Source organism: Drosophila virilis, chromosome 5 (assembly GCF_030788295.1).
Source record: "Drosophila virilis strain 15010-1051.87 chromosome 5, Dvir_AGI_RSII-ME, whole genome shotgun sequence".
Taxonomy (NCBI): domain Eukaryota; kingdom Metazoa; phylum Arthropoda; class Insecta; order Diptera; family Drosophilidae; genus Drosophila; species Drosophila virilis.
The window spans coordinates 2,794,745-2,809,060 of NC_091547.1; the positions used below are offsets into that span (position 1 = coordinate 2,794,745).

The 14,316-nt window shown below is 39.4% G+C and overlaps 4 protein-coding genes across 9 annotated transcripts in view; 2 read left to right on the forward strand and 2 right to left on the reverse strand.

The window, feature by feature from the left end:
* LOC116649737 (spermine oxidase) overlaps positions 1-14,316 on the forward strand; it is a 67,425-nt gene that overhangs the window by 49,767 nt on the left and 3,342 nt on the right. The window contains exons 1-3 of one of the 6 annotated variants that reach the window (XR_011416890.1): positions 8,690-9,611; positions 9,678-10,253; positions 10,309-14,092. The exons of 1 other annotated variant lie outside the window; for it this stretch is intronic. Coding sequence is in view for 4 of the 5 variants with exons in the window: in XM_070209868.1 (XP_070065969.1) it covers positions 8,979-10,231; positions 10,309-10,414 (1,359 nt within the window). In the remaining variant the exon portion in view is untranslated. Of the gene's footprint in view, positions 1-8,687; positions 10,254-10,308; positions 14,093-14,316 lie in introns of those variants that run through there. 4 more of the 6 variants (XM_070209870.1, XM_070209868.1, XM_070209867.1 and 1 more) reach the window with 4 other exon arrangements.
* Positions 1,768-2,500, forward strand: Cpr47Eb (Cuticular protein 47Eb). Its single transcript, XM_002059812.4, has one exon. It carries the CDS (start codon positions 1,804-1,806, stop codon positions 2,392-2,394), a length of 591 nt encoding a protein of 196 aa, XP_002059848.1. The 5' UTR covers positions 1,768-1,803; the 3' UTR covers positions 2,395-2,500.
* On the reverse strand, positions 4,125-4,737 carry Cpr47Ec (Cuticular protein 47Ec). Its single transcript, XM_002059813.3, has 2 exons — positions 4,644-4,737; positions 4,125-4,578 (listed from the first exon to the last, which is right to left on the reverse strand). Exons 1-2 carry the CDS (start codon positions 4,653-4,655, stop codon positions 4,201-4,203), a joined length of 390 nt encoding a protein of 129 aa, XP_002059849.1. The 5' UTR covers positions 4,656-4,737; the 3' UTR covers positions 4,125-4,200.
* On the reverse strand, positions 6,905-7,681 carry Cpr47Ed (Cuticular protein 47Ed). The gene is made up of 2 exons (XM_002059814.4): positions 7,528-7,681; positions 6,905-7,449 (listed from the first exon to the last, which is right to left on the reverse strand). The coding sequence occupies exons 1-2, from the start codon at positions 7,537-7,539 to the stop codon at positions 7,024-7,026; spliced, it is 438 nt and encodes a 145-aa protein (XP_002059850.1). The 5' UTR covers positions 7,540-7,681; the 3' UTR covers positions 6,905-7,023.

Consider the following 14,316-nt stretch of genomic DNA (forward strand, 5'->3'; position numbering starts at 1 on the left):
TTCCTTTTCGTCTTTTGTGCACATTTTCTGTGTGCTGCGATTTGCCCGCGTTTTACTGGCCTTCGTCTTAGTCCACATCTATCGCTGCTTAAGTGCATCTGCATACCCTGCAATAGGGTATACCCATTTTCCCATTTCATTTTCTTACAGTCTCATCTAGCTTTTGAGTTGAAATAAATATGGTTCGGTTCATGCTTCTATTCCTTTTGTATACCCATTAAAAGTGGGTAAATGAGGTATGATGTATTTGTGCAAATGTATGTAACAGGCAGAAGGTAGCATCTCCGACCCCATAAAGTATATCAGCCGAGTCAATGTAGTCGTGTCCTGCCTATTCGTCTGTCCGCTTGTATAAACGCATGGATCTCAGAACTTATTAGAGCTAAGGACTTGAAATTTAGAATGAAGGTCCTCCTAGTGTCTGTGTGTGTAACTTGACCCGTTTGCAATTGATCGATAAAAATCGACATCGATGTGCCGTGTTTTGAGCAAATCTCGCATGTTATAAGAGCTTTAGCGTATTGAATAGTATATTTTTTTTTTTTATATTTATGTTTTTACATACCAGCATCCACAAGATGCCACTGAAGAGTATTTACTCTTCGGCATATAGCAGGCAGCGTAATTTCTCGTTCACATTTGACATACAATCTCTGGGGGTCTACTCGTATTTGCAATATTGTTTCACACTCGTATATCTCATTTATGGCTATTGCTCTCCACCCAGAAAAATTTCCCGTGTGCTCAGTGGTCGTCTCAAAGTTTCTCAGTTTCCGTCAGTTCGTGTCTCATTCACAATGATGAATGAATGAATCGCATGTGTAATTCATTTTATTCACAGTTTCAATCAGAGCGCATCTTAAGTGCGCTTTAAATGTGGCTAAATTTATGCAGCTCCTCTTGTTGGCCAATTTAATGCATTGCCCATAAGCTAATGCATGTAATGATATATGCACATATGCTAATTGAGCGCAGTTTCTTAGAGATATTCAGAAGACTTCAGAACTGACAAGTTGACATTTGGGACGACGCTCGTCTTAGCCAGGGCGAGACGTGTCTGAGATACTGAAAGCAGAACCAGATGGGAAAAAGGAAACTACGCATGCTAGAGACCTCAAGTTTGCAATATATACTCTCTATGATAAGCAGAACGAGCTTGTCAAAACATTCTTTTCGATAAAATCGATAAATATCGATGCGATACTCAGTTATTCGAGCATAAATCGAGAATTCTAAGAGCTCGATAGGCAGATTAGGATTGTGGATGCATCTCCCCATTTCCCATTCAATTTGCATAAGAAAATGCACTGTTAAGGTCTGAACCTTGCGCCTTAGTGTGCATATAATTTGGCTTGCCTTTAAATCCGGCTTCCGGGTAAATGCTAATCGGGCACTCGCGATTAACTTTCTTAGTTGTTAATTAACTGTTGCGCAAGCCGTCATGGTTCTTAAAAAAAACTAAACTGGAGTGTGATCTAATAATTTGGCAGATCTTAAAGATCCATTTCAATTAAGCCTAAAGATGTTTATATTTTCGGCCTCTTTAGCTGGTTAGAGCTTTACATTTTTCTTCACGCTGATTCACTGAATCATAAATAGTTATGCAAATCGCGTTGTGAGTGTTTTATTAAAACACATTCGGCTAAGTTTCTATAGAATTTCTTTATTGTTTTTTTTTTTTTTGTTTGAGTTTCTGTTTTTTAAATAACGTAATGGATGCTAATTTTGTGTGGCCGCTGCGCGATATAAAAGCAACGCACTTTGTGAGTTCTGGCCAAGTTGAGACTCGAGACAAGACGCGACATGTTCAAGCTATTTATCTGCCTCTTTGTGGTGGCCAGCGGTGTCAGTGGAGCCAGCATTGGCAGCACGGATGTGACCACCGAGAAGCGTGAAATCGTGCCGCTGCTGCGCTTCGAGACCGAGAAGGATCCCAACGGTTCCTTCAAGTTCACCTATGAGGGCGGCGACAAGTCCTTCCGCGAGGAAAGCGGCGTCGTCGAAAATGCCGGCACCGACGACGAGGCCCTCGAAGTGACGGGCTCGTATCGCTACATCGATGCCGATGGCCAGCTGGTGGAGGTGCACTATACGGCCGGCAAGAATGGCTTTGTGCCCACGGGCACCCACATTCTCAGCGAGATAACCGCTCTGGCCAAGGCGGCCGCCGATCTGCCCCAATACAGCGAGGAGCAGGAGCGCGAGCAGCGTCTCAGCCAGCGTCGTGCACGCTCCAAGACAGAGCAGACCGCGGAGCCAGTGGAGCAGACCAAGCCGGCTGAGCCCAAGGCGGCCGCAGCTGAGGTGGTGCCCGTGCAGGTGGTGCAGGTGGAGCAGAAACCCGTCGCTGCCGCGGTGGAGAAAACCGACAAAGTCGCGACAAAGACCGCCTAATTGAGACTTATACCCAGCTGTAGCGCTTAGTATTATTAAATTTGTGTATTTGTAATGTGGTTAGCATTAAAAAATTGAAAGAAAAAAATACGTAGCCTAAACTTAAATTCAAAAGCTTACAATTGCCAGCATGTCCATCTGCCAACCATGTCTATCTATAGCCCATGATATAGCCCAAAATCGAGAAGTCGAAAATATCAGTTGGCAAATACCATGCTAATTGTCAAATAATGATGTCATAAACTTTATGGGGCCACTGAGATGCTTCGATGCTTCGATGATGATGAAACATCAAAACATGAGTGCCTACTCGGGCGTGCACGACTAGCAGATACTCCCTTTTATACGTCATATGCTATACATAGAAAGTTCAGGTTGAGCTCTATATAGCCCATACTTTATATGGGATACTCATTTTTGATAAACTCCTTGATATAGCCTGATTGTCGGATCCTTTATAGCGCAAGAATCTGCCTGTAAATGGAAGATTCTTTAATTCCTGAAAGGGCGGGCAAATGTGTCAAAAAAGTTAAATATTAATCTGTATAGGCTGTACGGGAGGGTGGGGATATTGATTCTTGATTAAGTCCTTCATATAGTCTGAAAGTCTATATAACGCAAGAATCTGCCCTTAAAGGCAAAGGTTTCCAATAAGAGAAATATGATTAATCTGTATATGCTATAGGATAACCTACATACCAAGTTTGGTGTCTAGTTCTATTGATAAAAAATCTCGTGAGATAAGCTCACACGGATACGACTACATTTATGAAAAACTCTTTTCACCTCTTTCTCTTGGGTACTGGCCATAAAGACTCGCCTCTTTGGCATTACAGAGTATGGCAAGCGTATAAATCAAGAGTTTTAATTGTTTGGCTCGCAATCAAAGAAGTTATATTATGTTTTTACCATTCTTAATTCACATTGTTAACAGTTGAAAAACGCAAGAGAGCTCCTCTAATGTTAATTGACAGCCGAAAAAAAAGTTGTTCTTTTGATAAACAAAATTTGCATACTTATTGAAAGCATTTGTCATTTTGATTATGTTGCATGTTAATTAGTCATTCGGCTTCATATGGATGAGACTAATATAATAAATCATGTGGGGAGTTAGCTATTGATTAGTGATGCTAGTCAGTGGGAACCAGGCTTTACTTTACACAACATACTGAATAAAATTAATATAGCAATTAATCAAGTAAGATCTGAAGTATTTATTAATGCTAGACTCTTTAATGGCCAACCTCTCAAATCAATTGTCTTAAGTAACCATCCATTGCAGGCTTTACTGTACAATTATACAACTCTTTGAAATAAGTGTGACCAACTGTACAAAATAAACATAACTTCTAAGGAAACACCCTGTGATGCCAAGGAGCTATAAATTATAGGATGAAAGATCTGTCAAATCGAGTTTTACTTGCTCAACGTATTGCTTGCAAATAAAATAAGTTGCTATATGCCAGGCTTTACTGTACTAAGCAAAGTAGCCAAACAAGTAGTCATTACCGTTTGTTAAATTCGGACAGGGGGATCTGCGCACGACCAAGTTTTGTGGTTTTTCAAGGTCTTCGGAGGCGGGAATTTCTAATTTGTCTGCGAGCAATAATCTCTGTTAATTTCCAGAGAGGGAGAGGGAGACAGAGTGTGTGATTATGCAAAGCAACAGACGCAACTGTCTGATTGTTTGAGGCTAAGATTTGAGAGTTTTAAGAAAGGTATTTGTTTTGTTGGGCTCTTCCAATCGTCTTTTATTCACATCTCGCTGGCACTTCAGATACAACTATTATCTATTTTTTATATTATTTACGACTTCACATCGTCTTGTTGAGTGTTGGGCAAATCCTTGGCTGCCTCGGCGACTGAGGTGATCTCCGGATTGATTATGGTGCCGTATGGCACAAATCCATTGACGCCGGCCGTGTAGAATACCTCAACTGTTTCGCCCTTATCGTTGATGTACTTGTAGGAACCTTTCACCTCCAGCGATTCGTTCTCGGTGCCGGCATCCACAACGCTGGCCTCCTCCTTGCGCTCGGTGCCATCGGCGCCCTCGTAGTTGATCTGGTATGAGCCATCCTCGTTCTTGTTCACCTCCGATTTCAAAATGGCCACAACCTCCTTCTCTTCGGCAACGGGCAGGGCATAGCTGGAGGCGAGGACACCCAACACGAGCAATGGCAGCTATAAAAGATCCAAATTTAAAGAAATCTTCTCTGTTTGGGTTGGGTTTTTGGGCAGCCACTTACGAACTTGAACATTCTATGAGATTTCTACTTGAACTGGAGCACTGAAAGCGAGAGTTTGAGTGTGTCGCACTCTGCCGGTTGGCTTTTATATGCGGCCGGCATTGCGATCAAATAATTCAACGCCCCTCCATGCGCTTAAACATGCCAAACATGTTTGCATCCCGGTTTATGGCAGCGGCTACGCGCTACGGGCCAAAACTTTAAACGATGCTCAAATTACTTCACGCTAAATGTCAGGGTCGCCAGAAATGTGTCAACCACTGCGCCAATCAGTCAATCAGTCAGTCAGTCAGTCAGTCAGTCAGTTAGTCGGTCGGTCGATCAGTTATTCCACTCAGTTATTCCAGAGACGCTGCAGCGTTAACTTCCGCACTCATCCTCACACGCGAATGTGACGCTAACGTTTCTATTTTTGTATCTGCATATTTGTATCTGTACCTGTGTATTTTGTATTTGTATCTGTATCATAATCTGTATTTGTGTCTGTATCTGTATCTGTATCTGAATCTGTAGATGCACCTGTATCTGTATCTATATCTGCACCTGTATCTGTATCTGCATCTGTATCTGTATGTCACGCTCTATCTGGTACATCTTTTGAATTGATGGCGTCAATCAGTGCATCCATTAGCAGGCTTTCCGACTGCCATTACCATTGCCAGTTGCCAGCCAGTATATTTGCTGGCTGCTTCACCCACTCAAGGTGTTGCGATTAATTGCCTCTCAGCATTGGCATCCACCAAGCCCACAAATGTTTTCATTTAGCATGTAAAATGTCAGCGCTTTGTGTAATTCTTCTCGTAATTTATTAGTAAGTATCTCCATCTGAATGTGATTCGTGTAAGATGCGAAACAATGACAACTGAGCAGAGGAGTAGCCCGAGTTCACCAACAACAGTAACAACAACAACATTTGCAAAGTGCTCTGGGCATTTCCATAGCATTGTCAGCACCCATTTTTCTGTTTCAGCCCAATTTTGAAGGTGTGCTTGGTATTTGAATATGTTTTAACTCAAACACAACAAAAGTCAGTGGTTTCTTTTGTAACTCTGATTCTCTACATACCAAAGATATAATTCGTCTAAGGCTTAGGTTGGCATAATCCCATTTGAATTGTGGTTAATGGTAAATAAAATTACTTTTTTGACAGTGCTTGACTTTTGATTATTCTCAAGCGAAGTAGAATAGTTAATGTTAATAATAATGCAAAAATTGAAGAACCTAATGGTATCTATGCATGATATCTTCTTATCCCTCCCAAAGAGACAGCATATTTTCCACGCTCCATTTCGATACTTCTCTATCATAGGTCTGCCTTATATCTCAGGTATATATCTTCGACGCAATTACAGCTAGAAACTTGATAAATGTTTCAAATTAAAATTCTAATGGGCTGCATAAACAATGTCCAATGGTTTTTATCACTTTATCGCTTGCTTATTGAAATATTCAATTGAATTAACGATAAATATTGCAAAGCTATCAATATAAAGTTGGCCGAGCATTTCGCAATAGGTCGAGAAAAGTCGTAGAATAATTAATAAACAATTGCTAGTACAAAAATAAAATAAACAGCAATTTTAATTAAAGTTCATTTATTTTGGCGTTAACTCTGACGACATTTGGCAAAGGGCAAACCCAGACGAATGCCCGGCGGCCACTGGGCCCGAGTTCGAGCCCAAAAAAATTACCATGTTAAGGCGCTGAAAATTGTGCTGCCAATAAAAATTGCAACAATTTATATTTCTGACAGCCATAAAAAAGAAAAAAAAAAAACAAAAACAAATGAAACAACAAAAACAACAGAGAAGCTGGCGATGCACGTCGTCAAATTAAATGTGTGCACGATGAGCTGTTTTACGGCCAGTGTTGGTAGCTGTCGCTGCTGTTGCGGGAGGTGTTGTAAGCCGTTGTAGATGTTTGCTGGCCAGTCGCAGCCACATAGCGGGCGCTCCTCATTCGCATAGCTGGTCGCTGAGCTGGCTGCCTGACTGGGATTTCTGATTTGAATTTATTGGCCGGGTTTGCATAGTTTGGTTTATGGCTCGTTTTTTTTCGATAATTGTTTAAATAACATTTACCCAAAGTGCGCCAATCAAGCCAGCTAATAATGTATAACAGTTTATAGCAATTCAAAAGCTGCAGCTGTAAAAATGTACCGAAAGGGGAACTGGGGACTTTTTTATGGTACCAAATGGTACTTTTTAATGCACAAATATCAATATCGACAATTCTTATTATTCTTAAAATTATATAAAAATTGTAATTTTTTATAAAATTTGGTAGTATTTCTTGTTCTGGTACAGCTCATTTTGTCACTCGCAACTGCAACATATAACAGTTTATAGCTGTGCAATTGCCTCAGCCATAACCTTAACTCTTAACTCTTCTTGCCCGCTCGCACCTCCAGCGACTGGACCGCATTACGCGCCGTCTCTGTTATTTCCTTGGGTATGTTCGTGCCTAGGGGCACAAAGCCATTCTTGTCGGCCGTATAGCTGACCTCCACACGCTCGCCCTGGCTGTCGATATAGCGATAAACGCCAGAGATTTCCAGCTCCGCATCGTCATAATCGTCATCATCATCATCATCATTATGTTTACCAGTGCGCCTCACGATGCCCACCTCCTCACGGTAGCTGCCATCGGCGCCTTCGTAGGCAAAGAAATAGGAGCCATCGTTTTTTTGCTCCGCCAGCGACTTGATGATCGGCACCAGCTGTTGCCCCTCATTGCCGCTCCCGCTGCCGCTCGCTGGTGCGCTCCAGCTCCAGCTGCCGGCGCAGCACAGCACCCAAAGTAAGCACTGTCCAGGGTTGGGAGAGGGGAGAGGGGTTTATCAATGGAGATTTTTGGACATTTATCGCTGTTGTTTGTGGCTTACCAATCGAAACATGTTTTATGGCAGCTCTAGTGAATTTATGCTAATACTGGGCGCGCACAAACAGTTCTCAGCGTTTTTATAGCATTTCTCTGATTAGGCTGGGTCAATAGAAAGTTGCGAGACGAGTCGCAACGAGTCGTTGAACTGCTGCACATTTGCAATTTAAAGTGCCTTTTAAGTTCTAAGCTAGCCAACTTATGTAACTATTCGATTCGATATGCAAAAGAGTATATTGGCTTCCTATTATTATTTCCTATTATTGCCTTTCAGTTCGTGTTAAACGTAAATGTTAAGGTGAACTGTTAACATTAACATAAGCGTTAACAGCCAAGCACCAGAGTAGAACTAGTGTTGGAAAGCTGTTATAATATATGCTAGACATAAGCATTTGCTAATCAAGTCAAGCTGGTCACACATTGTTTAAAGAATGGCGCGAGCCGACTTCAGATTAAACCAGTTGTTTTCTTATTAGTCATCTGTTCAAGTCATATTTATACCATATTTAGTTAGCAAGTTAGCAGTTAGCAGTTAGCAAGTTTAAAGCTGGACTGTGGACGAGTATTGGGCAGTCGCTTGCACCCGACTGCAACATTTTTAGCTGTTGGCCATTGTCTGCGTGTTAACTGTGACACATCAGCTAGATGCGTACTGGCTGACGTGGGTGCATGTATCTTGTAGATTGTATCTTGTATCTGTTAGGTGCAGCAGCAGCTAATAAAATTTGTCAAATTGCTTGTACAAACATGTAGCTGGGTGGGCGTTGTGGGGCCATGCCCCGAAAGCGAAAGGTGCTGCATGTGTAACGGCTGACTGGCTTAGAAAATAGCTGGCAAAAATCTTTTCCACTTGACTACCATGCAAATTCCAACGCCGCTCCATTGCCATATTTGCCGGGTCTCTCACTTTCCGCCACAGTTTTTCGGCCACATTTGAATTTGAGCCCGTTGCCAGTTGCCAGTTGTTACAGTTGGTGGGCAGGGGCTAGGGCACGGGCGAGGGCGCGGACACGGACACGGGCACTGAGAAGCGACTAACATTTATGCCACAAGAATTTAATAATAATTTTTGGCAATTTCGCAATCTAACAATGGCACCGAGGCTGTTACTGACGCGGTGGCAAGTCTCTCCAAGACGATGCTGAATACCCTTCATGCGAAAAGTCCATAGGGTATATTGTAATAGGATAAGAGCATCATTGGTAACCCTAGCCAGGGTATTATAGTGTCACTATCTATGTTAATTATAACAGTACGATAAGTAAATATCGATAAAGAAAAGCGGCTGCAGAGAAGAAGTGGAAGGCAGTCTCTCTACAGTACTAGCAGTAAGAAGACGTGTTGTTAAAAATAAAAAGGCAACCCGAACATAAGTTAAATCAACGAAGAAAATCATACTATTACAATATCAGAAGTGGGATTGACTCAGAAAAAAAAAAAAAAAAACACAACAAAATGGAAAATATAAATATAAATGACGTGTCAATAGCGACATTGAAAAGTTGGTTGGCATTACTAAATTTGCCAACAGAGGGTACCAAAACTGAGCTGATGGCGAGATTAAATAAGGTACCAGTGGATATCCGAGACGATGCTGCAAAGGAACTTGAAGTTCAACGTAACAAGGAACAGACAATTGAGGCTCAAAATGAGTTGCAAAACATAATGCAACAACAGCGTGACGAAATAGCAAATGGCGCCGAGATGCTGAAATTGATGCGTCTCGAAATTGAAGCGTCTCGAAAATTCCTAGAAGAATTTCAAGTAACGGTGAACCGCAACTCGCACATCGGCGGGAGCGACGGGGGAGAGCAAGAAAGTGAAGTCGGCGATTTATTGCAGCTAGAGGATGGTCACACTGAAGAAAGACCACGGTCGACGGATGGCAACGCTGGTGCAGCTGATTACACTGGAACGGATGGCAACGCTGGTGCAGCTGATCACGCTGGTGCAGCGGGCAACGCTGGGGCAGCTGGAAGGATCGACGAAAGTGGCAACGCTGTCGGAGGCAACTTAAATAATTGCATCCAAACTGGAGCGATGATGTTAGCCAAGGAAATTTTATTAGAATTTACTGGAGAAAGTGAGGTGCGTAAATGGGTAATGCAATTCTTCAATGTGGCCAAGATCTACAGACTAAATGATATGCAACAGCACTTGCTTTGTATAAGCAAATTGAAAGGCGGTGCTTTGAAGTGGTTGCATGCAGACCCTATGCGCATCATTGCTCCGATTGACGAGATGCTAAATCAATTGGTTTTGGCCTTCGGGGGAGGATTTTCGAAGTCGGAACTACGACAGAAGTTCGAGGATCGGGTTTGGAAACCAGATGAGGTGTTCGCCACATATTTTAGCGAAAAAAGCATATTGGCACAGGACATCAACATTGATGTAGAGGAGTTAATGGAGGGTATTATTCGAGGCATACCTTGCGAAAACTTGCGCACTCAAGCTAGTATGCATTGCTTTACCAATCCGGCTCAAATTTTACGTGCGTTTGCAGCTATAAAGTTGCCAATTAAACGGGTACGAAACCATGTAGTGAAACAAACTGCACAGGAAGCACAGGCGGACAAACAACAACGTTGCTACAATTGCAATGTTAAGGGCCATTGGGCCAAAGATTGTTTAAAGCCCAAACGGGAGGCAGGATCTTGCTATGCGTGCGGCTCAAAGGATCATTTAATAGCAGGATGTCCAAATAAAAAGTATGATATGGAAAACAAATATGTAAGATACTTAAGAATTCATTTTAGTAACTCATTTAACAAATCAATAATTGCAGAATGCCTTATAGACTCTGGCAGCCCTATTTCATTTTTAAAGGAAAAGTTTGTGCCATTAAAAGTAAAGCGTATGCCAGATGCAAATTCGTATGTAGGTTTAAATGAAAGTAAATTGAAAAATTTTGGAAAAATTTTATGTTTTATGAAGAAAAAGTTAATAAATGTTTATTTTAATGTTATAATTGTGGCAAATGAGTCTATGAGGTATGACGCTGTGCTTGGTAGAGATTTTATGGATTCTTTTGGTTTAAATATTGATTTAAGAACATTAAAAATTGTGAACGGGCATAAAGTTGATCACCAGAATAATGGTAAAAATGATATCATAGCTACAAGCTACAAAGAAAAACAAAAAAAAGTGGACGATGAAGATATCAAACACGAGCAAAATGAAACTATATTGTTAAATGATAAAATCGTTAATAAGGAAATAGTCAGTAATGAAACTGGTAGTGATGAATTAGTTAGTGAGAAAATTGTTAGTCCGGAAACGCTTGGTGATAAAGTTGGTAGTGATGAGATAGTTAGAAATAAAATAATTAGTGGTGAAATAGTTAGAAATGAAGTGATTGGGATCGAAACTGTTAGTGATGAGATAGTTAGTTATGGAGAGCTTAAGCTCGAACCTGATAGTGAAGAAGTTGTTAGTGATGAAATTATCTATAATCAAACCGGGATTGAAAAAGTGATTATAGAAGATATAGGAAACAGTGCAGTTAAAATTAATAATCATGTTAATGAAGCGCCAGTGAATAGCGAAATCATGGGAGTGTTAGAAGAGAATTTTGAGAAGGATATCTTAACAATAAGTTGGGAAGATTCTAACAAAAGAGAAAATATATATATTTTAAGTGAAGATATTGATTACAGCACAAAGTGTGAATTTGAAAATTTATTTGAAAATACTTATGTAAAAGCGAAAAGGCCAAATCAGCCAAAATTAAGACATGAGTTAAGCATAAGATTAGAAAACGACAAAGTATTTAATTGTACACCTAGGCGGTTATCTTATATGGAAAAAGAAAAGTTGCAAGAATTATTAGACGACTATTTAAAAGATGGAATCATTAGGCCAAGTTGTTCAGAGTATGCATCACCTATAGTACTAGTGAAGAAAAAAACTGGAGACATGAGGTTATGTATTGATTTTAGAAGACTGAACAAAATTATATGTAGAGACAACTACCCGCTACCATTGATCGACGATTTATTAGACAGACTATGCGGAAAAACAGTATTTTCAAAGTTGGATCTAAAAAACGGGTATTTTCATGTTTTTGTTAATGAGCAATCTATTAAATACACTTCATTTGTTACCCCTTTAGGACAATATGAATTTCTTAGGATGCCCATGGGTTTAAAAACTGCGCCACATGTATTTCAAAGATTTGTTAATAACATATTTTGTGATATGATAAAAGATAATAAGGTAATTGTTTACATGGATGATATTATGATAGCAAGTACAAACATAAAGGAACACATGGAGACCTTAAAGGAAGTGTTTATAAGACTGGTGCAAAACAAATTAGAGTTGAAATTAGATAAGTGTGAATTTTTTAAAAGCAGCGTTAAATATTTAGGATTTGTGGTGGATAGTAAAGGCGTTAGGGCTGATGAAAAAGGGTTAGAAGCGGTTAAATCCTTTCCAATACCAAACAAAATTCAGGGAGTACAAAGTTTCCTAGGGTTATGCTCCTACTTCAGGAGGTTCATTTTAAACTTTTCTATATTAGCTAAACCCTTATATGATTTATTGAAAAAAGATAAGAAATTCAAGTTTGGAGAAGAGGAGTTTAAGTGTTTTAATATGTTAAAAGATAAATTGTTAGAGGCGCCAGTACTATCAATATATAATTACAAAGAAGAAATAGAACTACATTGTGATGCCAGCGCAGTGGGATTTGGGGCTGTTTTATTTCAAAAAAAAGAAGATAGGAAATTACACCCGATTTTTTATTTTTCTAAAAGAACAACCGAAGTAGAGTCTAAATATCATAGTTTTGAGTTAGAAACGCTAGCCATCATTTACGCATTACGCAGATTTCGTATATATCTGCAGGGAAAACGATTTAAAATAATGACAGATTGCAACTCTTTAACTTTAACGCTTAACAAAATAGATTTAAATCCGAGAATTGCTAGATGGGCGTTAGAACTACAAAATTACGATTTTGAGTTAGTGCATAGATCGGGCAAGCAAATGCAACATGTGGATGCGTTAAGCAGATGTTATGAGGACATTTTAGTTATTGAATCCAATAGTTTTGAGGACAATTTAGTTATTTGCCAAAGCAAAGATGACAAACTGGTAGATATTAGAAAGATGTTAGAAAAAGAAGAGCACAAGCTATTCGAAATGAGAAATGGGGTCATTTACAGAAAAACAAATGATGGCAGATTAGTTTTTTATGTACCAAAGGATATGGAAGAACATGTACTTTACAAATATCATGATGAGTTGGGACATGCTGGGAGAGATAAGATGATCGATGCCATTGGAAAGAGTTACTGGTTCCCATATATTAAGGAAAAAGCAATAAAGCATATAGGGAATTGTTTAAAATGCATTGCCTTCGCCCCCAAGACGGGTAAGAGTGAAGGACTATTACATAGCATACCGAAAGGAAACAAACCGTGGGAGATGATCCATATAGACCATTATGGACCAATTAATGCAGGAAGGGCTAATAAATATATATTGGCGGTGGTTGACGGATTTTCAAAATTTGTTAGACTATATACAGCAAAGACAACAAGTACGAAAGAAGCGATTAAGGCATTAAAAGATTATTTCAGAGCGTATAGTAGACCTAAGTTCATTGTATCGGACAGAGGGAGTTGTTTTACTGCAAAAGAGTTTGATGAATTTTTAAAAAATGAGGGAGTAACGCATATTAAAATAGCAACGGGTTGTCCGCAAGCAAATGGTCAGGTGGAAAGGTTGAATAGAGACTTGGGTCCGATGATGGCAAAAATGGCGGAGCCAGAAAATGGTTTACATTGGGATGTTATTATAGAAAATGTTGAATATGCAATAAACAACACACAACACAAAAGCATAAAGAAATTTCCAAGCGAAATGTTATTCGGATTACAACAGAAAGGAAAAGTTGTTGATGAATTAAAAGAAAAATTAGAAGAGTTTACACAGGTGAACACGTGTGATAAAAGAAATTTAGAAAATATAAGAAAGAGTGGAGAAATATATCAAAAAGAAGCTCAAATCAGAAATGAAGAGCGGATTAATAAAAAGAAGAAAGTATCAGTAGAATATAAAATAGGTGACTATGTCATGGTAAAAAATTTTGATAGCACACCAGGAGTTTCAAAAAAGTTAATACCAAGATATAAAGGGCCTTATAGTATAGAAAAGATTTTAAAAAATGATAGATACTTGTTAAAGGATGTAGAAGGCTTTCAATTATCTCGCAACCCGTACGTTGGTATCTGGAATAGCCAAAACTTTAAGCATTGGATGCGAAAATAGGCAATAAGCATTAGTTATAAAGATAGATACACATATAAAAGACAGAGATCGGGAGCTCTCTTTGTCAGGATGGCCGAGTTGTAATAGGATAAGAGCATCATTGGTAACCCTAGCCAGGGTATTATAGTGTCACTATCTATGTTAATTATAACAGTACGATAAGTAAATATCGATAAAGAAAAGCGGCTGCAGAGAAGAAGTGGAAGGCAGTCTCTCTACAGTACTAGCAGTAAGAAGACGTGTTGTTAAAAATAAAAAGGCAACCCGAACATAAGTTAAATCAACGAAGAAAATCATACTATTACAATATAAAGAAGTGCCTGAGCTAGTTGCCATTAAATTGCATATACAATAAATAACCCTCTTCAGAGGTAGGCTATAAGCGGAAAGAAAATAAATCTGTGAACATTAAGTTTTTGATCAGATTTGCGATTGATTTGAGATCACTTTTCCTTATATTTTATAAATAAAACTTAACGGATAAGAGCCCGGCTCCTCATTAGAATAATTATATATA